Source organism: Myxozyma melibiosi, assembly GCF_037950935.1.
Source record: "Myxozyma melibiosi strain Phaff 52-87 chromosome Unknown BZA70scaffold_6, whole genome shotgun sequence".
NCBI lineage: Eukaryota > Fungi > Ascomycota > Lipomycetes > Lipomycetales > Lipomycetaceae > Myxozyma > Myxozyma melibiosi.
The window spans coordinates 520,033-545,355 of record NW_027042920.1 but is presented as its reverse complement, the minus strand read 5'-3'; the positions used below and the strand labels follow the sequence as shown (position 1 = coordinate 545,355).

Sequence of the window (25,323 nt, the reverse complement as noted above, 5' to 3'; positions counted from 1 at the left end):
CAATGACGGCTGGCGGCGAAAGCAGTCCTATCGCCGTGAGGGAGATGAAGAGCGCTGTTGATTGCGTTGTGAGGTAGTTGCAGGGTTTTACACACGTGACTTACGCGTTTAGTTTTGGGTATTCCCGTTTGGGGGGATTGCTTGGGCAGAGGTAGTTGATGGATTTCTGAGGGGTGTTTGGAGATGTAGAGAGGAGGATATTTGAAAAGAGATAGATCTAAAAGTAATATAATTGTGTAATAACAAAGAGATCAACTGAAAGGTGCATGTGCTGCGAGAGAACATTGTGATGGGAAGAACGTGAGCCAGGCTGAACGGAGTCGACTCCTGCGCGGCTCGTCTCTCTCTCAGACTGCCACCCAACGCAATAGTTCACTCCTGCACAATATCTGTATTCTTGACTGTATATTTAGCAGCTTTATTCATAGGCTGGATCCTGTATATTTTGCAGCTACGGATCCCTCGTTCTCGCCTGACTCTGCGGCCGTTCGCGTCGGTCCGCTTCTGCTATTGCAATCCGCTGTGACTGCTTGCTTGACTGTTTTTGTTTCTGTTGTCGATAGCCAGGTTTTTGATATCCTCTTCATCTATCTGTTTCTGTTCCGGCTCTACTTCACCTCTGTGATTCCATACCTCTCCACCCAGCTCCAGCTCGTGTACTACAACCACGTCGTACCCGCGCTCGAAGAATCAGCAAGAGAAGAGTATCTCCCTTATCCACGGTACATCGTCGTCGAGCCAGGCCGGCTCCGGTTTCTAGTCCAGACACTGAAAGAAGGGCTGTCGATGCCGCTTCCGCGTCTGCCGGCATGGGTTGCGTCGCAGGTCGGGCTGGGGATCGCAAACACGCTGATTGTGGGGTACAGGTCTTATGAGCGGATGCATTATATACTGACGGTGAAGGTGAGAAAAGCTACGGAGGCGGCGTTTGCGCCGTTGAGGTCGAGTCGAGCACGCGGACCGGGCGGAGAGTTGGACGTGATTGACGTCGCGGCCGCGAGCGCGATGACGGGTCCGCGGGTTCGAATCCAGGCTGATGGTGATCGTCATGGGGGTACGACGACAGCTACGAGCTCTTCTGCGGCGGACACGAGTATGAATGAATCCCGCCGTACGTCAGCGACGACTGTGTCTGTGACGGAAATGTCGTCGGTGAATCAAGCGTTGATCACGGTGCCGAACCGGCCTTCGCGGAGAGAGATCGTGACGCAGGTGAATGCGCTCTTGCAGAGCCCTGGAGTTGCGGTATATTTCCTCAAACCGGAGCCGAAGACGGATCGGAGGATAATTCACGTATACAACAACCAAGGCGAGAAGGTATATGCGTTTCTGCGGCCCGCCGCGCGATCGCAGACGTGGACGCTCGTGTACGCGGATGCGGAGCAGGGCACGCGGGATCTAGCTACGATCTACGCGGGCAAGAAGGACGGCGTGGGCGCGGGCTCGGGGATCATTGCCGCGCGGGCCCGGCCGGGGAAATACGTGCTGTTTAATAACGCGAACGGCGGGCTTACGTACCGCAAGGTGTCGCAGCAGTGGACGCCGGAGGAAGGCACGCTGCGCACGTTTTATCTCGCGGGCACGTCGCCGTATCACTGGACAAAAGCCGGGTTCTTGCATCGGGCGGTGATTCGGGATTCGGAGTTCTTTTTGACGGATCCCGAGGTTGGATCGCCGGCGGAGATACACTCGGGACGGACGGCGATGGGCACGGCGTGGGGAGGGATCGCGCGGTCTCCGCCTGCGTACACGCCGTCGCGGGACGCGCTTGCGAGGCTGGGACGGAGTAGGGAGAGCAATGTGCACGGGGGAGCAGCGCGCGCGAACGAGGTGCTTGATACGGTGCATAGGGCGTGGGCGCAGTCCGGCGGATCAGCGAGAGAGACGGCGGCGGTGGATAGTGAGCACGCGGGGGAGAGACGGGCGAAGGTCGAGCATGAGACGATTGCGCACGCGTGCAAGATTGCGAGAGGGATGGTGTGGCGGGTTGCGATTGATACGGCAAAGATCAATCCCGAGGTTGCGCTTGCTACGGCGTGGATCAGTGTTTTGCATCAGTGGGGGTCGGGGGTGCAGATTGGAGGGGTGAAGTTGCCCGAGGGGGTGTAGAGAGAGTTGAGGAGTGAGATGGCATTAGATTGAGTATGGTGGAGTGCTTGTTGCTTGCGGATTTAGTTTCTCTTGCTCATTGTCGGTGTCTACAGCCGATGATGGTGGCCTGGATAGTGAATAATACAGATCGACAGTCAAGTAGAGTAAGATATTGCAATAAGCAGGAAGAGTGAGCAAATTAGTATGAGAAGATCTGATACTGGTGCGGCTCCGGGTATGACAGGGCAAGGGCAATCAGATAAGGCGGGTTGGAAGGCTGACCCGGGAAGTGGCGCCACGCGGGTCGCATTCCAGAGGCAGCTGACCGGTGGCCGACCGGGCGGAGTGAGCAGCGGGCGGGGAGGGGAGGGTGAAGAAGAGAAAGTGGTAGATAGCAGTATTAAAGAGGACTACTGGAAGACAGACAATGCGTAGATAGCAGGAAATAGACGGGAAGCTGTGGGGATGGCGGAGAATCAGATAAAGAGGCAGCGGACCCGGGAGTGCAGGACAGGTACGGGCAGCCGGCGGATGTTCGGGAAGGGTCTCGACCGCGGAGGAGGGGAGGATAGAAGAGGAAGATAAGAGCAGAGAAGAGTAATAACAGGTTATAATTGAACAAAAGAAACAGAAACAAAGAAGAAGAACAAAAGACAGAAGCAGCGTTTGGTGGACGGACGTGGATCTGATAGTCGCGCAGTTTTATGTGGAGACAATCGCAGTTGCGCCTCGGCCGCTCTCCTCCTCCTCCTCCTCCTCTTCCCGACTGCTTATCCTCCTCTTATCCCATATCCTCTTGTCCTCTCTTCTATACTCTTCACCTCTCCTCACCTCTCCTCTCCTCACCATCTTCTCCCCCGCTGACCATGGCCTCGACCTCCGCGGCTCGTGGCCGGCAGCCCGTCTCCCTCGCCCAGGCAGCCCATGCCGCAGAACAACAGCTCGCCCGCAGACGCATGCGGCGATCCTCCATCTCAGACTCAGACTCCTCAGACTCCTCCTTCTCCTCAGACGAGGCCTCCATCTACGAGGCTGAGGTATTCGTCGACATCGACCCCGCCGACGCCTTATCCTACATCGATCACCTGCCCGACAAAGACGAGGCCAGCAAGCTCTACCCTGCCGTCACAAACGGATCCTACGTCGCCCAAACCCCGGCTGAAGACACAACAAACGACGCCGCCAGCACGCGCTCGCATCGTCCGCTTTCTCTTTACGGTGGCTTTGCCAGCAGCATCGTCGTCGCCGCTAACCACCACGACCCAACCCTCCAAAGCAGCGCAAACAGCAATAACAACAACACCACCACCACCACCACCATCAACAGCACAGCTGCCGTCGGCGGCGCCATCGGCCACGGCCACGGCGGCATCCCTCGCAGCAACCGCAACTCGATCGTCTTTGGCTCGCAGTCCAGCAACGGCGCTTTCCGCTCAATAGACTACTCCGAATACACCTACGACCTCGGCTGGACCGCCGCCTCGCGTATCCACTCCCGCACCTCTTCCGTCTTCCAAATGCCCCCGCCGCAGACAAACCCTGGCCAGACTTTTGTCGGCTCGCCTGGATTTGCGTCGCCTGGTTTCCTTGCCACGCGTGGCGCGCTCGGCGGCGACGGCGCGTCCATTGTCTCCCATATCGACAACATCGACGCGCAGAGCGCGCTGTATGAGGAAGCTAACGCGGCCGTGGGCGATGCCGTCGTCGATGCCGGCGAGGAAGTGGCCTCGGCTAGCACATCGCAGCCAGTAGACATCGCCGGTGCAGCTGCTGCGGAAAGTAACGCTGTCGAACACCCCGGAGATGCGTACTCGGCCGCGCACCTTGACGACATCGCGTCCTCGCCGCCGGTCTCGTTCGTCAACATCACCTGCTCGGCCGACGGCGTTTGCAACTATCCCGACACAGACCTCGCCACATTAATCGACTACGCCAGTCCTCGCGTCCCACCATTTCCTTCCACGGCCGAAGCCGAGGAGCTACTCTACTCGCGCATGTCGGCGCAATCGCGCGCCGCTCTACATAAGCTCATGCATGGCCGCAACCCGTCCGTTCCTCGGCCGCCCCGATTCCGCCCTCCGATCTCGCAAAACATGGGCTACGGCGCAATCAGCCGACACCCGTTCTACCACTCGTCGCGGAGCTCGAGCAACGCGCGCAGTATCGACTCGCAAAACGGCCTGCTGTCGCGCCAGCCAAGTCGCGCGCCCGAGCCGTCCTACACCCGCCGGATCTTCCGAGACGCGACAAATTCGGGCGAGTTTGGCGGGGAGGATATCGGTTTTTGGGAGTCGTTTAGATCGTTCGTCGTTGCCGAGTGCTGCTTCTGCTTCATCGGCGAGACGGAGCCGGAGCAGAGATAGTTTTATGTTTTGTCTTGCATATCTGACGGAGAGTATTGTACGATATTGTTGAAGTTTCTTTGAGTTTTCGTTTTCTTTTTCGTTTTCTTTATTTGCGGGGGTCTGTTACTTTTGATTTGTTTTTCATACCACTTTTAACACGTTTGTTTCCGTTCATGGCAGGTTGCTATTTCTATCTTTTGATGATTGATTGATGAATGACGAGTTTTGATGAATGCAGCATGAGGAGGCGGAGAGGAGGAGAAGAAGCACTGTAATATTACTGAACTACTAGTTTTTGGACGCATTTGTACAGGATTGATTATTGGGCCTAAATACACATATTCCAGATGTTTACAATTGTCCGAACGCGGACTAGCTCGATTGTCGAGTCGCCCGGAAGTTTCTCGAATTGGGACTGGCTTAGGGTTCAGGGCTGAGGGTTCAGGGCTCGGGCGTGGTTAAAGCTGCGCGTCCGCACTCTGAAGTTTTCTCCCCGAAAGCCGAGACTGGATCCTAATTGTGCTTGAATAATAGCTGATCTGTTGGTATGTGTTGTTGTGTGCTTTAGTGATGCTATTGCATCTACTCTTATGACAATTGCATGCAACTGCAGTGCAAAGAGACCACAACGCGCTTCTTCTTGATCTTGACATGACGAGAAAATTTCGCGATTTGCTGACACCAGTCTGAAGAGATTTGTACTCTTTCTTGTGTGGACTATTATATACCCAAATTTCTGATCTTTCAAGAATAAAGCGCATTGTTGGCTCTGATTTGCAGTTGCAGTTGCAGTTGCGTTTGCAGTGCCGTCGGAGGACGGATGTGGATCCTTCCGAGCTCGTGCTAACTTCTTCTTTACAGATTCTGCCCTCTGATTTCATTTCATTTCTTTGTATTCAAGATGGTTCTGCATAATCCAAACAACTGGTATGTATCAACCTTCTGTCTGTTTTGTCATTGATCTCTTGTACTTTTTTTTTTCCTTGTATCTTTGTTCTTAGCCTCAATCCTATCTCATGAATCGATTTTAATTCTGTTCTCGTCCAGGCACTGGGTTGATAAGAACTGCGTAGAATGGTCCAAGACGTATTTCAAGGAAAAGCTGGTCGGCACCACCGCCTCTGATTCGACCTCCACTGCCACAATCACCAGCCTAAACTCACTCACCGGCGACGTCGACGTCAATCAGCGAAAGGGCAAGGTCATCTCTTTATTCGACGTCAAGATCGTCGTCGATTTCGAGGGCAAGGTCGGCGACGAGGAGGTCAAGGGAACAATCTCCGTCCCTGAGGTGGCGTACGATACCGAGGAAGACGAGTATGTGTTTGATATCAGCATAACAGGCGAGACGCGAGAGAAGATGCCGATGAGAGCCTTCGTTCGTGATCACCTCGTTCCTCTGCTGCGGACCAAGCTGGCGGCCTTTGGTCCTGATCTCATTGAAGTCCACGGCAAGGACATCCAGCACCCCGTCACCGAAAACAAGTCGGTCTTCACCGCCTCGAACCAGACCGCAAAGCCAATCACCCGGCCATCGACATCTTCCTCCTCCTCCTCCTCTGCCCAAAAATCCTCCTCGGCCGCATACAACACCACCACCCTCCGCCTCGACCCGGTCTTCAACACCTCCGCCGCAGAGCTCTACACAACTTTCCTCGACCCGGGCCGAGTATCGGCCTGGACGCGGTCGCCGCCGGTCAAGTTCGCGCCGGAGAAGGGCGGCGAGTACGCGCTGTTTGGCGGGAACGTGTCGGGCAAGTTCTTGGAGCTGGTCGAGAATAAGTCGATTGAGATGTCGTGGCGGTTGAAGGACTGGAAGCCTGAGCATTTCGCAAACTTGAAGATTGTTTTTGATCAGGGACAGGGCGAGACGAAGGCTGTCGTTACCTGGAAGGGCGTGCCGGTCGGACAGGAGGTATCTACCATATTTCACCTTTATTATACTAGCACAGACACTAACCGATTCTTACAGGACGTCACAAAGCACAACTTCGAGGAATATTATGTTAAATCAATCAAGATGACGTTTGGGTATGTAAAGCCTAGATCTCACTCCTCCTCTTCTTCATCATCTTCGTCTTCGACCCTGACCAACTGCGTGCTCTACCTCGCGGGTTCGGTCGGAGTCGTTGTTTTGGGAACTGTGCTAATGCGCGTTCTTTCTTGATTTCTCTTTAGATTCGGCGCTGTGTTGTAGATATGTTTAATAGTATGAGTGCAACGGAGAAGTTTGTCTCGCGTTTGCTGGATGGAGGGTTGGGAACGGTGTTTGTGAATGCAAGATTGCGAAAAGGCTTTTTATAGCATTAATAAACAGACATTAATGAGCAATGTTTAATGGAAAGCTTTTACTCCTATATAAGACATATTGTACATATTCATACTTCGCTCGTCAGTAGCGCCCGCGACGGCCACCGCCTTTTCCCCATCGATCTTCTCTAGGCCCTCTCCTGTCCGAACCCCCTCGATATCCATCAGAATAATCTCTACCTCCTCTAGGTCCACCGCCCGAAGGCCCAGTTGGTATCGGCCCCCTCGCCGAGATCTTTTCCTGAAGCTCTTTATGCAGCGCGCGCATGGTGGCATATCCCAGATGCATTTTCCCGCCAAAGTGATCCGCGAGCCGCCGGTCGTTATCGAGCTTTGACAGATACGCGCCGCAGACGTCGCAGACCTGCAGCTTTTGGTGACCCGAAGGTCCGATGTTGTCGTTTAGATTTCGCAGTTCGCGCTCTTTGGACTCGCGCTCGAGACGCTTGGATTTGATGGCGTTGTATTCTTGTAGAGCCCGCGGGATCAGCGCGAGGTCGCCTAGGACTTGGAGTTCGAAGATGGAGGCGTCTATTGATTCGTTGATTTCGTCGATTGCTTTTAGCTGGAGGTTATAGTGTGTTAGATAGATTGAATATGAGAAATTGTAGATGTGGATTCGAAAAACTCACGATAGTGGTTGTCTGTGCGATTTCGTCCGGCGTCCGCTCCAGTCTTCGCTGAGCGACGTCAATCCTCCGATTACAATCCGTCACGTATTTCTCCAAATCCCGATAATAATCCATCTCGAAATTCGCCAGATCGCGCATCGTCAGCCTGCCATCGTTTCCTCCGCCGTTTTCCAGCCGTTCTTTTTCCCGCTGGAACTCAGCCTTGTGTGCTTCCGAGTGGATTCGCGGACAAGGGCCCAGGTCTGTTTTTGTGTTTGTGAAGAGGTCGTGTGGGCAGGTGCCGACGAGGTAGGATTTGCAGACGCGGGAGTCGGTGATGGGAGTTTCTTGTCGTTTCGACGGGCGGCCGACGAGGGCGTCTGCGCCCATCAGTTGCTGCGATGAGGAGATGTTAGTATGCGACAGATGATATTAGACAGATCGAATACAAACCTCGAGCAATTTCCGCTGTTCGGCAGCCATATTTCTCTACTTTCTTGCTGAACTGCTGTGCAAGAACTAACCACACAAAAACTTAATGGGAAGAAGAAAGCGAGGCGTAGAGCAAAGGCTAAGCCTCAGACGCAGCCTCGCGATAGGCCCCACGCCTCTTCTTATCCCACCTTCCACCTCCAACTCCTCCCCACACCCCTCCACCTCTGCTCTTCTCGACGAACCCACAGCTTCGCAGCACACAAAACAGCTGCTCAACTGCTAGAACAATGACCGAGCGGCCCTTTGCGCCGCCGCCGCCACCGTCGTCTCCTGCTGACGCTCTTGAGGCGCGCTTCGCCAGGCTGCAGTTCAAGTCTGCGCGGTCAAAGCAGCCTGGTACTGCTGCTGTCTCTTCTTCGTCGGCGGCGTCGGCGTCGGCGTCGACGTATTCTGCAGCACATGCGGACTCGGGGCTGGCGGATCGTGTGAGCAGGTATGATCGCAAGCAGCACGGGAGTGAGAGTAACGGCACCGAGTCGAGTAGCTCGCTATCGGCAGTACGGCCATCGCCGCCAAAGGGACCGCGAGCGATACCAGACACCAGTCAATATCAGCATTCAGACACTTCTTCAAATCACTCTCTGTCAGCGACGTATTCATATTCTTCCCACGAAAAGCCAGTCTCGCGAGACAGCCATGATTCTACCTCTCTGCTTCTATCATCGCTGCCCTCCGCACCATCAACTCTCCCTTCCGCCAACCGATCATCGCAGCCATCAATCCGCAAAGTCTCCCCGCCATCTGATTCCACATACTCACATCACCCCTCCTCCGCCGGATTGCCATCGTCGTCGGCCCGTGGCACATCGTCATCAACCTCCTCGGCATCATCAAGCTCGACAGCGACAGCGCCTGCCAAGAAATTCGATTTCCCTCGCGCAGTGTCGATTTCTCCCGAGACGCTGGCGGATTATATACTTAAAGTCCCGCAGCAGATTCTGTTGCTTGACGTGCGGTCACGGGAAGATTTCGACGAAGGGCATATTTATTCGCGGAATGTTGTCAATATCGATCCTATCGTGCTTCGGCCAGAGTAAGTCTGATAGTTTGCCTTTCTGTTCTAATTGAGCGTTATACTGACATTCAATAACATAGTCAAACAAGTGTGGATCTGGAAGATGCACTGATTGTATCCCCCGAAGACGAGCAAGACCTCTTCTCCCGCCGACACGAATTCGAGCTAATAGTCTACTACGACCAAAGCAGCCGCTCTGGCAACTTTGTCGGCAACGATCCTCAGACGACCGCGTTACGAAACCTGTTTGATACGATCTACGAAAAGGAGCCGCGAAAGATGCTCAAACGACAGCCGGTCCTGCTCGTCGGCGGTGTGGACGCGTGGGTCGCGTACTGTGGGCGGAATTCGCTTGTGGCGTCGAAAGCGGTGAATGGGAGTCGAAGCCAGACCGCGCGGTTATCAAACGGGAGTAGCAGTGATGGCAGCAGTGCGTCGCTCCGCCGCTCGAAACAGTTCAACGGAGCCAGGCTGTCAAAGTCGAGTTTGGACTTTTCGGAAAAGAAACCGGATTTGTCTTATGAAGCGGCGTGGTTGCAGAAAGGAGCGGCGGCGCAGTCGCCATCGTCTGTCTACGCTTCGTCAACTAACAGCAGCAACTCTACTGTCAACGGGCAAAGCTCAAAGAACACTACCACCGCCGCTGCCGCTTCACATTACAGTACTTCGACTCTGAAATACCCATCAGCCTCTGACACACGGCATCTCACCGAGCTGCCGACCTCTTCCTCTCACCACTCCCATCACCACCTTCTCCCCCACCACAGCCACAATTCTTACGACAGCAGTCATTCCCAACCCGACGTTTATGCGCGCGATATGAACGATTTCTTCCGCCGCACGGCTGCGAGCGCGCCGGTGGACTTGCTCCCGAAGCGGCCGACGCCAGTTCTAGATCGTCCTGCATACAGTGGTCGGATTTCGGCCCACAGTATCCCGACCGCGGGCTCTGTTTTGCCGTCGATCAATACGAGCAATGGAAGCGGTGATTTGCAGCAGCAGCCGACGGCGCTGGTGCGAAAGCCGCAGCCGATCGACTATGCTTCGCAGTTGCCGTCGAGCCCGACGATGATGCGCACAGAGCGACAGCCCTCGTTTGGCAACAATTTCTCTGGTCTGGGCGAAGTGAGCGCGGGGATGACGGGGTTGAAGAACCTGGGGAATACGTGCTATATGAACTCTGTGATTCAGTGTCTGGCAGGCACGAGTCTGCTGGCGCGGATATTTCTGAACGGGACGTATCGGAAGCAGATTAATATGCAGAATAAGCTGGGCACGCAGGGAGTTTTGGCGAAAGCGTTTGGGGATCTCGTGGCTGCGCTGTATAGCGACCAGTGTACTTTCCTGGTGCCGACGACGATGAAGGACGTGACTGGACGGCTGCGGCCGGAGTTTGCTGGGTCGGATCAGCAAGACGCGCAGGAGTTTTTGACGTTCTTGTTGGACAGCCTGCACGAGGATTTGAACTTGAACGGGGGTAAGACGCGGCTGCCGCCGCTTACGGAGCAAGAAGAGCGGATGCGGGAGAAGTTCCCGGTTCGGTATGCTTCGTTTTTGGAGTGGGAGCGGTACCGCAAGTCGGACAATTCGGCGATTGTGAGTATGTTCCAGGGCCAGTACCAGAGCAAGCTGATGTGCATGACTTGCAAGTTCACGTCGACGACGTATAACCCGTTCTCTGTGCTTTCGCTGCCGCTTGCGCCGGGGAAGCATGTGAGTCTGAAGCAGTGCTTTGATATGTTTGTGATGGAGGAAGTTCTGGATAAGGACGACGCGTGGTATTGTCCGCAGTGCAAGACGCAGCGGAAGGCGACCAAGACGCTGAGGATTGCGCGGCTGCCGATGATTCTGATTGTGCATCTGAAGCGGTTCAAGACGAACGGGCGGTGGACAAACAAGCTCGACACGTTTGTCGACTACCCTGTGCACGACCTTGATCTGACGTCGTACTGGCCCGCGTTCAGGTCGGAGGATAGCATGTGGATCGACAAGGTGCCGAAGAGCGACCAGGTCCCGCCGTTCAAGTATAACTTGTACGGAGTGGTGAACCACTACGGCACGCTGCGAGGGGGGCATTACACTGCCTACATGCACAAGAATAACAAGGGATGGCTTGTGTTTGACGACAGTCGCGTGGCGATGATTAAGGAGGATAAAGTTGTCTCGCGGGATGCGTACGTGCTGTTTTACCAGCGCGACACGTCTATGCTGTGAGCACGCTTTGATACCATTTTTTTTAGCATATGTATTGATTTGAGGTGTGGTTGAGTCTTGTTGACGTGGTCTTGGACAAGAAAAGCGTATGCATAGAAAGATCTCGATTGGTGTTTTTGCTTTCTTTGTAACTATCTACTTTTGTTTAATTTCTTTCAGTATTGAGTCATGTTTTCATGATATTTTTCTTTTTCTAGTTTGTATTAGTTTGCAATGCATGGATGAGGGGGAGATGAAAGGGTATTAGTTTATATGTAATAATGATATGTCTGCTTTCTGCATTATGACACAGTGGTCCTCCTGAACTTGCACGCACTGCATTTATCTCTTTGATTGAGCTTCTAAACATCCCTAATGTAATCTTCTCTGACGATGTAGTGAACTCCAGATCAATCGATACAGACTTCCATTCAAACCAGCTCAGTCTCTGCTCTGCTCCAGATCATCCAGTATCTACAACTACCAACAGATCCATCTCATCTCCACTCACCCACCGGCCCACACCGCCCTCCCCTCCTCCTCGGCGTTGACCGTCCTCCTCCTCGGCCAGCCGCGCTCCACCCAACAATAAAAACAAACAACAAAGAAAAACACCGTGAACTGATGACGTCAGCGGGCGTGTTCGCTTACGCCCGGTCCTGCTAAATCTGGGTGCAGAAGCCCGACAATGTCACGTGCCGCGTGCTGATGTGGCCGGGCGCGCGCGGCGGGGCGGCACAGATCGATAGCTGAGCAGCCGGAGTGGGAAGGAAGGAAATTTGCTGACTGCTTTTGAAGAGAGCTGTTTGTATAAGACTGCGCTGATACTGAGACGAGACGAGTGGTTTGAGACGGAATAGTAGCTTGATATTGCCAGATAACTCAGCACTTGCAGAGAACAGATACAAGGCAGACCCTTCTGATACAAGGACCTACTACTACTCATTATACAAATGGCATCGTGGTTTTCATCCGGCGGCGTGCTGGACGAGCAGATTGAGCGGGCGACGTCGGAAGCGCTGCCGAGCGGCGAGATTGATCTTGCGCTGAACCTCGAGATTTGCGATGCGATCCGGAGTAAGAGCGTGCCGGCGAAGGATGCGATGCGGTCGTTGAAGAAGCGACTGAATCACAAGAATCCGAATGTGCAGATTTTGACGCTGAAGGTGGGTCTCTTTTCTTGATTTTGTTTGTTTGGGAGAAGGGGTGGATTTGAACTGACGATGGGTTACGAACTACAGCTCACGGACGCCTGCATAAAAAACGGAGGATACCATTTCCTAGTCGAAGTCGCCTCGCGGGAGTTCATCGACAACCTAGTCTCTATCCTCAAGAACCCGGCCGGTATAAACCCCGACGTGAAAGCTCTGATGCTCGAGCTGATCCAGACATGGGCGACCGTGTTTGAGGGCCAGATCCAGCTTGGATATGTTAGTACGGTGTACAAGGAGTTGAAGAGTCAAGGTATGATTGTGTTTAGTGGAGTTGTTTGAAGTTGTTTAGTCGAGAGCAAGGCTGATTATTTTATAGGATTTGATTTCCCGGAACCTACATCAACAGTGTCATCTACCTTCATCGACTCATCAGCTGTACGTATCATCATCTTACCTCTCCTTCTACAAGCACAGCTAACACAGCTTCCAAGCCCCCCGACTGGACCGACTCCGAAGTCTGCATGCGCTGCCGCACCCCGTTCTCCTTCACAAACCGAAAACACCACTGCCGCAACTGCGGCAACGTCTACGACCAGCAGTGCTCGTCAAAGTCGATCCCGCTCCCCCACCTCGGCATCACGCAGCCCGTGCGCGTGTGCGATTCATGCTACGCGCTCAAGAGCCCCGCGCCGCCAAAGTCGGGCTCGAAGCACGGACACCATCACCACAGCAGCAGGAAGTCGCTTGATAGCAAGGTCGCGAGCAGGGAGGAAGATGATTTGCAGCGGGCGCTGCGGTTGTCGCTCGAGGACGCAAAGCCGACGGGATCGTCTGGGTTTGTGGATCCGTTGAAAGTCGTGCCGGTGCCGACGAAAGAGGCGGTTATCCCGACGTCGGACTATGAAGATCCAGATATGAAAGCCGCGATCGAAGCAAGCTTACGAGATATGCAGTCTCAGCAACAGCAGAAAGCTCCCGAACCTGCCGCCGCCGCCGCTGCTGCTGCATACCCGACCTACGGCAACAGCACCTCGTCCATCAAGCCCGTCACCGCCGCCGCCGCGCCACCACCGCCTCCCCCCTCCGCGAACCAGCTCTCGCTGACCGAGATCGAGAACATCAACCTCTTCTCGATCCTCGTCGACCACATGCAGAACGAGCCGCGCGGCGCGCTGATGCGGGATCCCAAGATGCAGGAGCTGTACGACAACGTGATCGGGCTGCGGCCCAAGTTCTCGCGGTCGGTCGCGGAGTCGATAGGGAAATATGATCAGCTGCTGGATATGTATGAGAAGTTGTCGACCGCGGTGCGGTATTATGATCAGATGCTGGAGGCGAGGTTGGGGTATAGCGCGTACGGCGGCCGTCATTATTGAGAGTGTTCAATAGATCTTTTTATCATCCCTCTTTTCTCATTTATTTCCTCTTGTATTATTGTCTAGTTTAGTTTCAAGGGGGAGCATCACGTACACTGTCTTTTGTTTAGTCTATCGTTTGTTTGTTTACAAGGAATATAATACACTACGGTTCTTTTGACGGGATATTGTTTATAATGTCAAGAATGTAGAAATATGCATTCACCCAGATCCTTCGAAATGACAACAGAAGTAATGTAACCAAACGCCGTATCCATGTAGTCAAAAATATCCAACCCCATCTCAAAACTCCGACAACTAACTTTTTAAGTCATAAGACCATCATTCTCATCGTCCTCATCCCCACCCAACTTCCTCTTCCCCCCCGCCGCAAGCCGGTACGAAGCCATCGTCTCGCCCGCAACCTGCTTCCGCACCTTCTTCTGCATCCGCTCAATCTCCTCCTCCGCCGACGCCGCGTCCTGCGCCGCGTACTGCAGCACCAGCCGCCTACCAAGCAAATGCACCCCCGCAAGCGCCTCCATCGCCGCCTCGGCCTCCTTCGCAGAGACAAACTCCGCAAACGCGAATCCGCGCGCGGTATTGTCGAACTTGCGCGGCAACCGCACGGTGCGAAGCTGTCCGAACGCGCCAAAGAGCTGGCGCACGTCCTTCTTCGTTGCCTCGAACGGGATGTTTTTGATGATGATTTTCGTCTGCGGCGCGGATTTCGCCTTGGCTGTGCGCGCGGTCGAGATGCCGGTGGTTTCGACGCCGTTGCGGGTCGAGATCTTGATTTGGAGTTTGTGCTGGTCGAGTACGAAGCCGTCCATGACCTGCCGCGCGTGCTCGGCCGCGTCGAAGGTCGAAAACTCGACGAAGCCGAAACCCATGCTCTGCACGTTTCCGGGCCGCTTCGGGTCTTTCTTCGTCTTGACCTCCGCGCGGACGAACCCGTCGATCGGCTTGAATGCGGCGGCGAGGTCGGAGGTCGTGGTCTTGAAGTTTAGGTTCTTGACAAAGAGCGAGACAGACATGCCTGCCGGCACGGGCTGACTTTCGCTCGCGTCGGACGAGTCCGCGATCTTGACGATATCCTCAACAGACACCTTTGCTTCCTTCACATTCGCCGCCGCAGCAGCAGAAGGAGCAATAGGCATCCCGCTGCTCTGCTTAAGCAACTTCCCCGGCGCCTTCTCAAGATACAAAATCGAGTTCTTCATCCTCCGATACGCGGCCTTCGCAAACGCCGCACGCCCGCTAGGCGCGTCCGCCATCTCAACAATAGCAATCGTGTTTGACGGCGGAACAAGCACGCGGCGCACCTCGCCGTGCTCGGCAAACATGTCGCGGATCTCCTCGGTCGTGGTCTCGAACGGGAAGTTCTTGACGAGAATCACGGTGTCTGACCGCGGGGTTTTGGTGTCTTCGAAAGCAGAGACGTCGACGCCTGCTTTTTCAAAGTACGTCTTTGCGTCATCGATCGCGTGGGCCTCCGCAAGCGCCTGGCGCACGCCGGCGTCAGCAGACTCAGGATCAAGCAACTCCGCCTTTGAAACACCCATCTTGCTCGCCAAAAACCCCACGACAGCATCAGAGTTCATGTACAGACTATTCCACGAAAACTGCGACTTTCCCGCCTCAGCCTTGCGCTTCATCGCCAGCTGTTTTTTCAACGGCAGCTTCGCGAGCTCGAACTCGTCGAGCTTGGTCTCGCGCTTGGGCTGGCCGGGGAGAATGTGTAGCAGACGGCCTTGGAAGGATTGCTTGTCGAGCTCGGTGTAGGCTTGGCATGCACCATCTGAGCTCTCGAATAGGATGTACGCGATTCCCTTTGAGTTGTGGGATTCGTGGTCGACCGGGATATGGACCTTGAATCTCAAGTTAGCATAAAGTCTTGTTTGCAACTTTTTGTCGTTCGGCGTAGAAGTATATCGATCAAGTTTGCTTTTTGTGTCAGAGATTCTACTATCTGGAAAAAAAAGTCAACATCTGCCGAAGCATTCTGTTGTCCCTATCTAAAATAGATTCATCACGTAAAAAAGCAAGCTTCGATATACTTCACGCTGAAACGAGCAAGTCAGTAAAGAAAACAGATGATGAAAAACACATACCTCTTCCAACTCGCCATACTGCGCAAACAGCGATCGGAGATCATCTTCAGAGCACGAGTACGACAGGTTTCGCAGGAATAACCGCCGGGTAGAGCGGATCAACTCGAGGTGTTTCTCCTGCTCTGTGAGTTCCGGTGCAGCCACCTCTTCCTCTTTTGATTCGGATGAGTGCGTGGAGGCGGCTTCTTCAGCGGTGCCGTCGACGACAGCGGTGGTTGATGTTGACTCGTCGGCGGAGGAAGAGACGGGGATACGCGTACGGCGAGCACGAAGCCACTCGTCGTCAGTCATCTCTGTCCGAGCGAGATTGTCGCCTTCGTCGGCCAGCAGCTGATCTTCCTCAACATTTTCCTCCTCCTTCTCCTCCTTCTTAGGCACAGAGTCCACAGGCTTAGTAGCAGCAGCGCTCTCAACGGCAACAGCCATCGTCGAAGAAGAAGGCGGCTCAGGCGGCATAACCCCAAAATCATCATTCGCCCACGTCCGCTCGTTCGCGCGCGGCTTCATAGCATCCAAGAACTCCGACAGCTTTGGATCCGCAGCAGCAGAGGAAGCCTCCTCTGTAGCGCCCGTGTCGACTTTCCGGCGCTTGCTGGGCTTGCTCTGGCTGTCCTCGTCAGATGGTGGGGGGGAGAGCGGGTTAGCTGAGGGGAATGAGGGGAATGCTTCACGGTGTGGTTTTGGCACCGATGAATCTCCAATCTACACCCGACAACACAAAATCAGCCCTCAATTCCAGCACCATAACAATTGCACACTCATCAAGAAAATCAAAACTCACGTTCTTCGCCAACTCAACAGCGATCCTCGTCATCCCAATAAACGTCTTATCAAAATACCTCACAGCCTCAACCGCATCCTCTGCCGCGCGGAACCCGATGAATCCAAACCGCCGACTCTGCCCGCCCCGCGTGCGCATCACCTTGCAGTCCGTGATCACGCCGCCGTGGTCGGCAAAGTGCGACTTGAATTTCTCGTCGGTGAGGTTCAGCGGGAGGTTTCTGACGATTATTCGAGACCTGCAGAGAGAAACTGATTAGCCCATACTCATACACCCATCTCTGATTTCAGGAACTACATACATATTCGATCAAAAGAAACAAAATCTGGCTGCGAAACAACACTCGTAAGGTAGAAAGAGGGAAGGCAGGAAGAGGGCTTTTATAGCAGCAACGCAGCGATACAAAAATTTTTTTTAACTGAGAGGGTTAGGGCCCGGAGTTGGGACCAAAGCGTGAGCCGCACAGCGGATTATTTTTTCTTGCGTTTCTTCTTGTTACTGTCTATCAGAAGTAGAAGATATAAGGAAAGAAGAGAAAGATGGCAAAGAAGGCAGGGGAGAAAAGTCACAAGAAGAGCAAGAAGGTTGAGGCGCAGGTTATTTCCGGGTTTTACGTGTTGCCGGTCGCGTTTCCTGGCACGACGATGACCAACCTGGATCGAGGATCAGACGAGGAGGAGGAGGAGGAGGAGGAGGACGAAGATGAGGACGATTTCAGCTCGCAGAATGTTCTGCATTATATGTACGCGCGAGAACATAAGACGCCGGGGTCGAATGCGCCGTCGAATACGTTGTTTTTGGCAAACTTGCCGATCGACGCGACGACCATGCATATCCATGTTCTGATATCTCAACTCCTCGGCGAGCACAAGGACGAAGACGAGAGCGACGAAGAGGAAGAGCAAGGAAGAACTCGCAAGCGGAAAGAAAAAGTCTTGCCGACTTCAGTTACCTTCCTCCCATCCCCCACCGGCTCGCAATTCAACCTGATCCCTGCCCTCTCGTCCCTCACGGGCCTGCAGAAATCAGACAAAGCCTCCTCATCAATCCGCAGAATCCTCCCCTCCAACTCCTCCGCCCACGTCACCTTCGCCTCCGCACCCTCTCTCGCTCGCATCCTCGCGATCCTCAAATACAAACAAGCATCCCCCCCATTCTGGACCCTGCCGAACGCATCCTCTCCCGCCGCATCCTCAGGCGCCTCGGGATATTCGCGCTACACCGCCATCCACGCGCGCAGATTCGTGCCCGCGCAGGTGCTGCAGTCGACGGTGGACTCGTTCATGGAGCGGTTCAACGCTGAAGAAGAAGAGCGCGAGCGCGCGGCTAAGCGTGCGAGATCCGAGCCGGACGCAGATGGGTTTGTGACGGTCACGCGCGGAGCGGGCGCGGGGCGCGGGGGCGTGGCGGTGTCGAGTGATGCGGTTAGAGAGGCGGCGAAGGAGAAGATGAAGAAGAAGGAGTTGAAGGATTTCTACAGGTTTCAAGTGCGTGAGCGGAAGAAGGAGAGGATGAATGATTTGCTGATGAATTTCAAAAAGGATCAGGAGAAGATCGTGGAGTTGAAGGCGAAGCGGAAGTTTAAGCCGTTTGCAGGAAGCATGGCGTGAAGCAGACAAATATATGGAAATTTCTTTTATTGTACATTAATACATTGCAACATCCTTCATAACTAATATCCTCTTGATCTAAGCTGGCTCTCGATCGCTTTGACCTCCTCGATTTTTTCATGCAAAAGCGCAGTGTTTGTATCGATCCACTGCAGACTTGATAGATGCGCATTCAGAATGCGGACAATGTGCGAGAGCTGCTTACTGTTAGCCAAACAATTCTTTTAAAAGAAAAAAACAAAAAGAGAATAGAAAACTTACTGGATCGTCGTCCTTAGTCCGATTCAGAGTAGTGGAGCTCTTGTTGACCTCCTCAATCATACTGCTCAGGTTCTTTCCAAGCTGATCCAACTCTTCGTTCAATCTCTCAGCCAACCTATACGTTCTCTCTCTCTCGATATCAGGCGGCTGCATACCATCCGTAGCGCCAATACTCGCAAGCAAATTATCAACATCCTTTTCATATACATCCAGCGTAGCCTCGATATCATCCTGCTGACGAGCAGTATACAGCAGCAACTGCTCGACCTTTGTCTGCGTCTGCTCAGCCTGCACGGTCTCTGTGAATAGCTGCGAGATCTTCTCGCCGTTCTCGACCAGCGTCCGATCCCATTTCGAAATCTCCTCGGCCTGCTGCGCAAATTCGCGAGAGTACTTGGTCAACGCGGTCGTCCATTTCGAGATGATGTCTTCCATGCTCTTGTTTTTCAGGCTCGCGGGCGCGGGAGCGGCGGGCGCGGGCGGGGCGTTGGACAAGGTGGGGGCAGTAGTTGTCGTGGCTGCGGGAGCAGTCGACGTAGCCGGAGTCGAAGCTGGAGCTGAAGGAGCAGCAGCAGCAGCAGCTCCAAATAGCGGGGCGCTAGTAGCAGCAGGCTTATCCGAGGTAGTAGCAGCAGGCGCACCAAACGAAGGAGCGGTGCTGGCGGAAGTAGTTGCGGCGGCAGCACCAAATAGCGGCGCTGATGTCGTGGGTTTGGACGCATCTGGCTTCGCGCCAAAGGTGGGTGTTTCAGCGGGCTTTGAAGCATCGGGTTTGGCTCCGAATAGAGGTGTAGAGGTTGTCTTTGCGGCACCGCCAAAGCCGCCAAATGACGGAGCTGTGGTTGCTGAAGGAGCAGTAGAAGTAGATGTAGTAGTAGTTGTTGTGGTAGAGGCAGTCGCGGCGTTCAAACTAAACAACGGTGCCGAAGTCACGGCAGGAGTGGTAGATCCAAAAAGCCCACCAGCGGCAGGAGCAGGGGTACTACTCGCAGGAGCAGAGGTAGTAGCGGCAGTGCTTGTAGTGGTTCCAGCAGAAAACAAGGGCTTGCTGGGGGTAGCTGCTGAAAGGTTACCGAACGAAAAGGAAGGTGCAGTGGTAGACGCGGTAGGTGTGGAAGAAGTCTTTGCGGGATCGGCGTTCACAGACGCAAAAAGAGACGGAGGGGGTGCAGAGGAAGTTGTAGCTGCGGACGCGGTGGAGGGTTGGCTTGCGCTGGTGTTGCCGAATGTGAAGCCAGCGGGGTTTGCGCCGGATCCAAAGAGACCGCCAGTAGAGGATGGAGCAGATGGAGCAGTCGAGCCAAATTTGGGGGCAGGGGTGGTACCGGAGCCGAAGGTAGTGTTGCTGGAGCCAAAGGCGGGGGTTGTGCTGGTAGCGCCGCTGAACAAACCTCCAGATGCGGGAGCGTTCAGAGTAGAGGAGGAGGTGGCAGCAGGAGCCGATGTGGGAGTGGCTTGTGAGGGAGTAGATGAAGCGGTTGCGCCAAAGGAGAAGGAAGGAGCGCCGGAGAAAGAGAAGGCAGAGGTGCCAGGCTTTGACCCGAAGGCAGCATTATTCGCGCCGAAGTTGAAGACGGGCTCTGTATGAAGAGATGAAGAGTTAGAGGAGGAGGATAAGAGTAAACAAGTGGTTGGACGTACTCGACTGATCTTTGTTTTGATCTGCGGGGGCGCCGGGGTTGAAGGCTAGATGGGGGTTAGTGAGTGTTTTCAAGAGAGAAGAGGGAGGAGAGATACCCATTGGAGAGAAGAGGATTGGATGGGGTGGATTGTGGATGGCAGAGATCAGGAAGAGCAATGTTTTCTTTTCAGGGCGCGAGCGCGTGGTGTAGAGTGGTGTGTCAGGGATGACTAAGAGTATTATATAAGATATGACTAATATAGATGAAGTTGAAAATGACAATGAGGGATAGATGAGAGATGAGATATTAGTAATGACGATATTCAGGTTGTATTAATATGATAAAAGAAGGACAGGAAGAAGAAGAAGAAGAGACAGGTTACTTGAAGGAGAACCAAGATTCGGGGAAGAGTGAACACATCACAGACTGAGACTGGCTGAGACAGTGCGAGAACCCTACTCTGCACTCAGATGGCTTCAGCCTTATAGAGCAGCAATAGTAGTTGTTGAAGATATCTCGAAGGATTATAGTAGAGTAGAAGTAGTAGTGATAGTGGTAATATAGTATAGTATAGTATAGTATAGTATCGTAGTAGTAGTAGAAGTAGAAGTAGCAGAGTAGAGCAACCCGATACAAGCGCCGGTTGAATTCAGGAATGAGAAGAAGAGTATTTTGCGGTTGTCGGAGTATTCTGATTCTACTCACATAGAATACAGTACACATTCATAGTGGAATATACAATAGTATCTTACTACTATAACACAATAACTCAATACCATAATACAATAAAACACAACACATTATACAATACAACACAGTACTAAACACAATACAACTGCGTCATTGTCGTCGGCGGCCGACGGACCGCAAGCCGGCGGTTGATTAGGGTTTTTGCCTCTTTTCGGTTTTTTTTATTTTTGTGACGTCATCGCCTCTTTTGCTTTCGAGGCGGCGTCGCTTCCGAAAGGCTTATTTACCGTTCGTCGTCCGACTGTTCTCCTTCCTCTACTTCCTCTCTTCCTATTCTACTTCTTCATCTTCCTACTCTACTCACTCTACTCACTCTACTCTACCTACTCTACCTACTCTACCTACTCACCATGTCCGTCGCCTTCGAAAGCGAACCTACAAACATCTGGGGCTCCTCCACCGCTCCCCCTGCCTCCCCTCCCTCCTCCTCCTCCTCCTCCTCCCCTTCCCGCAGCAGGTCCACTTCCCGAGACAGACCTCCCCTCTCTCCCGCAGTCACAACCCCTCGCGCAATCGAACACTACACTCCTGCTTCCCGCGACTCCTCTGCAGACTACGTCCTTGAGCCTGCTCACTCCCGCATCCACTCCACCACAGACTCTGCCTCTGCCACTACCTCCACCACCTCCACAACAACATCTACAACCACCTCCACATCCACCATTACATCCACCACCACAGCAACAACCGCAATCGAAGACCCCGCAAAAGCATCCCAACTACGAAAAGAAGCAAAGCTCATGCAAGACGGTCTCGCCGCCATCCTCGAGCGCATCAACGCCGTCAAGGGCGACTACGAGCGGCTCGAAGGCGAAAACAGGTTTCTCCAAGACTACATCGGTTCCCTCATGAGCACCTCCAAAATGCTCGCCGGAAGATCTTCTGATTGACCTCCTCTTACTCAATCTTCTTTTTTTACTCATCCTCGGTGTCGCATGATCTTGTAATTGGCTGCTGGTGTCATTCGGAGTATCGTTGTCCGTTTATGGAGTTTTCTTGGTTACTGTCTTATTATTACTACTTCTTTCTTCTCCTTTTGTTTACCTGCTGGTTGTATTCTATCTTTACCTTGCATCATTCTCTGCATATCAATCATACTTATTACTTATTACTTATTACTTATTTACTTATTATACTATAGCTAATAGCAACTTCACTCAAGCACCTCAACTCTCCTCACACTATCTCACAGCAACCACTTCAAAGCAACAGCAACTTCGCAGAATATCTAGCCTCTACTCGATATCTGGCCTACTCATCACATACTCAGCTCAAACCCTCAAGCCACATCGGAGATTCCACCTAATCAGTTAATCAGCATCATCTCATCTTCTCACCCTCTCATCATATCATATCCTCACCTTCCGTAATACAATACGTCGCCTCCCTCTCCGGCATATCTGGACTGTCTTGCAACTATCCCTTCCCGTTAGCACTCCTCTTCCGAAACATCTCCTCTCCATTTTAGCCTATTTTTCCTCCTAAACCCCTTTCCACTACCCCCCTCCACCCTCAATCCAATATATATAGCATCCACAAACCTTCGCCACGCGCTCTTCTCCACGTCCTTTCCTAAACAGTGCACATTTTACCGTTAGCAAATTACCCTCAAACCATATTCCACTTTTCCTTTTACCGAAGCAAAAGTCTCGTTGCCGACGCATGTGCCTGTTTTTCATTCATCCTATAGTCAATATAATACACTCCTCGTCGGCTACTGCTACTCATCCAACTCACCAGCACATGTCCTCCCACCCTTCACATTCAGTCGTTAGTAATCTCTTCTCTCTCTCTAATTCAACAACTCACTCACGGCTTCCGTCCGTCTGCAGCCGCAAACAACGCTGACGCTCCCGGATCAGACTGCACCTGGTTCGTCATAAAAACAGCAACGTTATACTCCTCCGCAAGCCTATTCAGCCGTCCCAGCATCTGATTCAACTTTTGCTGCCGCTCATTCAACTCCCCTCGCCCAGAGTAATCTACCCTGAACTGCGCCATAATCGAATCCACAATCTGTCCTCATTCATCCTCACATCAGCATCACATAAATATCACAGCACAGCACAGCGCATTAATCAGCACAAAAACCCACAAGCAGCCTATAACTCCCATCGGCGAACGTCGCGCCAAGCCTCTCTATCAACTCCATCTGGTGCTCACTGTTCAACGCCCGCGCATACGATATATTGTCGCACACCTGATCGGCATCCACTCCGAACCGCTCTGCAATATCTCGAAGTCGTTCCGGCCGGAACGTTCCTTCCGTGTCAATATACGCTACCTTACCTTCCGCTCCTCCCATGTCCTACCTAAGTTAGTATCATCATCACATCTACATCATCAAACACACTCACCTTCGGCAACTGCGCAGTCACGCAAAAGGTATGCGCCAACTGCGTCTTGCCACACCGATACTCCCCAAACACCTCAGTAATACTCATAGTCTTGATCCCGCCACCCAGCACCGCGTCAAGCGCCTTGCTCCCCGTAGAAATCGACACCACCCGCGTCCGATTCTGCGCTTGGTCGGAGGCTGAAATGAAGCCGACGTTGATCAACTTCCCCGCTGCTTCCTTGATCTTCTCGACCTTTACTTCAGAAAGCCCTTTTACTTTTAGGAGGTTGCGGCGAGTGGTTGACAGTACAGTCTATAATTTGTCAGTCCACGCTCAGTATCTCCAAACAGAAAAGTAGCACACAGAAATAGCATGAATCCCGGCAGCTCGAAGCTTTTGAATATCCGCTGCATTGATCCCCAAAGCCTGCAATTCGTCGACGTCAAGAATCGTCGCGTCCATCTATCATCATCAATCACGCTCATCAGCTATCTTATTCATATCCAGCATACAGAATAAGACCTCATAAATCATACACCCTCCGCATCCACAACCTCAGACTCGAGCGTTCTTCTATCGATCGTAGGTGCCATGGTAAACTCTTGCAAAATTCTGAACAATTACAAAAGTGCTTGCTAGTGCTAGACGCGTCAACTTATACCGAACAGACGACGCGTAAGTCCTGCAACACCGCCAAGGGTCTCGTGGCAGATTCAGGACACGCACGCACAAATTAAACCACATAGATCCAGTCCCGGACCTCTCCAACAGCAGCAATCTAACCTCCTTCTGGGCTTTGCAAAAATACAGAACGAAATGTCAATTCGATCGGTGCTAGTCCAGCTGCTGCTGGTGATTGCGTTCGTCGGAAACGCGCTCGCAATCTCGGCCACGGGATCACGACTGCTCGTCGTTCTTGATCCGTCGCTCAAGGACGAGGACTATTCCCTCTTTTTCTCGGATCTCGACTGTATGTTCTTCTCATCATCTTTCTCTCCTTTTAAAACACTTTCTGACACCAATTGCATAGCCCGCGGCCTCGATCTCACAATCAAAGCCGCCAACGACCCATCCCTCGGCCTCTTCGAATACGGCGAACGCATCTACGACCACCTCATTCTCACCCTTCCCCCTACGCAGAAAGCCCTCGGCCCGAACCTGCTCGCGAAACCCCTCCTCGACTTCTCCGCCGCAGGCGGCAACATCGTCGTCGTCCTCAACGCAAACGAGCACGCGCTCGCTTCCGTCCGCGAATTCGCAAACCAGCTCGACGTCTTCCTGCCCTTCCGCGACACAAAGCTCGTCGACCACTTCTCCTACGACAAAGAAGCTAGCCCGCTCCTGCATGACGCACTCGTGCTTAGCCCCAACTCTTTGCTCGCGCCCGAAATCGTCTCGCCGACTGCGGACGACGCTTCAAAATTACTCTATTACCCCGGCGGCTCGGCGTTTTCGCTCGGCAACAACCAGCTCCTCGTCCCCGTCCTCGCCGCGCCAGAGACAGCATACATCTACGATCCGGCCGAGGAAGCCACCAAATCCGAGACTCCCTTCGCGACCGGCTCGCAGGCGTTCCTCGTCGCCAGTCTGCAGACGCGGAAAAACACCCGCGTGACCTTCGTCGCCAGCAACCTCCTCTTCACCAACGACGCATTCACCAAACCTGACAGCTTCAACCGCGCCTTCGCCGCCCAGCTCTCCGCGTGGACGTTTGCCGAGAAATCAGTCCTTAGACTCGAGTCCGTCACGCACCGCCTCGTCAACAGCTCCGAGCTCAACCCGTCGATCTACAGGGTCAAGAACGAGATCGAGTACGAGGTCGAGCTGTCCCGCTTCACCGACGGCAAGTGGGCGCCGTTCTACGCCTCCGACGTCCAGCTCGAGTTCACGATGCTCGACCCTTACTACCGTCTCACGCTGATCCCTTCGTCATCCTCCCCGTCCGCGCAGACCTACACCACCTCCTTCATCGCCCCAGACCAACACGGCATGTTCTCCTTCGTGCTAAACTACAAACGCCCAGGCCTCTCCTTTGTCGAAGACAAGCGCGTCGTCACACTCAGACATTTCGGACACAATGAGTTTGCGAGAAGTTTCGAGATCCCAAACGCGTGGCCTTACGCCACTTCCATCTTCGTCGTCGTCGCCGCCTGGCTGCTCTTTGTCGCGCTCTGGATGTTTAGCGCGAATAGCGAGTCGCCGTCCGTGAAGAAGACACAGTAGATACAAAAGCAAAATAGATAGTTTATTCACTTGTACGACTTATAAAATGAGAGA

The 25,323-nt window shown here is 53.3% G+C and overlaps 12 protein-coding genes across 12 annotated transcripts; 8 read left to right on the top strand and 4 right to left on the bottom strand.

The window, feature by feature from the left end:
• Nucleotides 1–2: 2 nt before the first annotated feature.
• BZA70DRAFT_304821 (uncharacterized protein) lies at nucleotides 3–2,562 on the top strand (the record flags this gene model as incomplete). Its single annotated transcript, XM_064914781.1, has 2 exons — nucleotides 3–73; nucleotides 414–2,562. The coding sequence occupies 2 exons, from the start codon at nucleotides 3–5 to the stop codon at nucleotides 2,107–2,109; spliced, it is 1,767 nt and encodes a 588-aa protein (XP_064768180.1). The 3' UTR covers nucleotides 2,110–2,562.
• Nucleotides 2,563–2,857: 295 nt separating this feature from the next.
• On the top strand, nucleotides 2,858–4,932 carry BZA70DRAFT_279177 (uncharacterized protein). Its single transcript, XM_064912734.1, has one exon. The coding sequence runs from the start codon at nucleotides 2,958–2,960 to the stop codon at nucleotides 4,452–4,454; it is 1,497 nt and encodes a 498-aa protein (XP_064768179.1). The 5' UTR covers nucleotides 2,858–2,957; the 3' UTR covers nucleotides 4,455–4,932.
• Nucleotides 4,933–6,786, top strand: BZA70DRAFT_279173 (activator of Hsp90 ATPase). Its single transcript, XM_064912733.1, has 5 exons — nucleotides 4,933–4,981; nucleotides 5,298–5,363; nucleotides 5,484–6,351; nucleotides 6,409–6,467; nucleotides 6,615–6,786. Exons 2-5 carry the CDS (start codon nucleotides 5,338–5,340, stop codon nucleotides 6,631–6,633), a joined length of 972 nt encoding a protein of 323 aa, XP_064768178.1. The 5' UTR covers nucleotides 4,933–4,981; nucleotides 5,298–5,337; the 3' UTR covers nucleotides 6,634–6,786.
• Nucleotides 6,787–7,932, bottom strand: BZA70DRAFT_279172 (uncharacterized protein). The gene is made up of 3 exons (XM_064912732.1): nucleotides 7,811–7,932; nucleotides 7,379–7,753; nucleotides 6,787–7,311 (listed from the first exon to the last, which is right to left on the bottom strand). Exons 1-3 carry the CDS (start codon nucleotides 7,838–7,840, stop codon nucleotides 6,829–6,831), a joined length of 888 nt encoding a protein of 295 aa, XP_064768177.1. The 5' UTR covers nucleotides 7,841–7,932; the 3' UTR covers nucleotides 6,787–6,828.
• On the top strand, nucleotides 7,933–11,346 carry BZA70DRAFT_295619 (uncharacterized protein). Its single transcript, XM_064914495.1, has 2 exons — nucleotides 7,933–8,885; nucleotides 8,948–11,346. Exons 1-2 carry the CDS (start codon nucleotides 8,080–8,082, stop codon nucleotides 11,079–11,081), a joined length of 2,940 nt encoding a protein of 979 aa, XP_064768176.1. The 5' UTR covers nucleotides 7,933–8,079; the 3' UTR covers nucleotides 11,082–11,346.
• A 270-nt stretch (nucleotides 11,347–11,616) lies between these two features.
• Nucleotides 11,617–13,755, top strand: BZA70DRAFT_279169 (uncharacterized protein). Its single transcript, XM_064912731.1, has 4 exons — nucleotides 11,617–12,226; nucleotides 12,302–12,524; nucleotides 12,591–12,649; nucleotides 12,706–13,755. Exons 1-4 carry the CDS (start codon nucleotides 12,014–12,016, stop codon nucleotides 13,588–13,590), a joined length of 1,380 nt encoding a protein of 459 aa, XP_064768175.1. The 5' UTR covers nucleotides 11,617–12,013; the 3' UTR covers nucleotides 13,591–13,755.
• Nucleotides 13,673–16,849, bottom strand: BZA70DRAFT_279167 (multiple RNA-binding domain-containing protein 1). The gene is made up of 4 exons (XM_064912730.1): nucleotides 16,766–16,849; nucleotides 16,465–16,702; nucleotides 15,684–16,385; nucleotides 13,673–15,440 (listed from the first exon to the last, which is right to left on the bottom strand). Coding segments are annotated over exons 1-4 (2,487 nt in total). The 5' UTR covers nucleotides 16,768–16,849; the 3' UTR covers nucleotides 13,673–13,895.
• On the top strand, nucleotides 16,850–18,092 carry BZA70DRAFT_279163 (ribosomal RNA-processing protein 7-domain-containing protein). Its single transcript, XM_064912729.1, has one exon. The coding sequence runs from the start codon at nucleotides 17,004–17,006 to the stop codon at nucleotides 18,072–18,074; it is 1,071 nt and encodes a 356-aa protein (XP_064768173.1). The 5' UTR covers nucleotides 16,850–17,003; the 3' UTR covers nucleotides 18,075–18,092.
• BZA70DRAFT_279162 (Nsp1-like C-terminal region-domain-containing protein) lies at nucleotides 18,093–20,095 on the bottom strand. Its single transcript, XM_064912728.1, has 3 exons — nucleotides 19,977–20,095; nucleotides 18,336–19,915; nucleotides 18,093–18,271 (listed from the first exon to the last, which is right to left on the bottom strand). The coding sequence occupies exons 1-3, from the start codon at nucleotides 20,074–20,076 to the stop codon at nucleotides 18,137–18,139; spliced, it is 1,815 nt and encodes a 604-aa protein (XP_064768172.1). The 5' UTR covers nucleotides 20,077–20,095; the 3' UTR covers nucleotides 18,093–18,136.
• A 962-nt stretch (nucleotides 20,096–21,057) lies between these two features.
• Nucleotides 21,058–21,597, top strand: BZA70DRAFT_267671 (uncharacterized protein; the record flags this gene model as incomplete). The annotated part of the gene is made up of 1 exon (XM_064911120.1): nucleotides 21,058–21,597. The coding sequence occupies one exon, from the start codon at nucleotides 21,058–21,060 to the stop codon at nucleotides 21,595–21,597; it is 540 nt and encodes a 179-aa protein (XP_064768171.1).
• Nucleotides 21,598–22,065: 468 nt separating this feature from the next.
• On the bottom strand, nucleotides 22,066–23,728 carry BZA70DRAFT_310979 (Rad51-domain-containing protein). Its single transcript, XM_064914935.1, has 8 exons — nucleotides 23,583–23,728; nucleotides 23,410–23,508; nucleotides 23,065–23,358; nucleotides 22,908–23,015; nucleotides 22,521–22,723; nucleotides 22,445–22,463; nucleotides 22,344–22,375; nucleotides 22,066–22,279 (listed from the first exon to the last, which is right to left on the bottom strand). The coding sequence occupies exons 1-8, from the start codon at nucleotides 23,637–23,639 to the stop codon at nucleotides 22,204–22,206; spliced, it is 888 nt and encodes a 295-aa protein (XP_064768170.1). The 5' UTR covers nucleotides 23,640–23,728; the 3' UTR covers nucleotides 22,066–22,203.
• On the top strand, nucleotides 23,729–25,323 carry BZA70DRAFT_257745 (Dolichyl-diphosphooligosaccharide--protein glycosyltransferase subunit WBP1). The gene is made up of 2 exons (XM_064910826.1): nucleotides 23,729–24,016; nucleotides 24,077–25,323. The coding sequence occupies exons 1-2, from the start codon at nucleotides 23,863–23,865 to the stop codon at nucleotides 25,267–25,269; spliced, it is 1,347 nt and encodes a 448-aa protein (XP_064768169.1). The 5' UTR covers nucleotides 23,729–23,862; the 3' UTR covers nucleotides 25,270–25,323.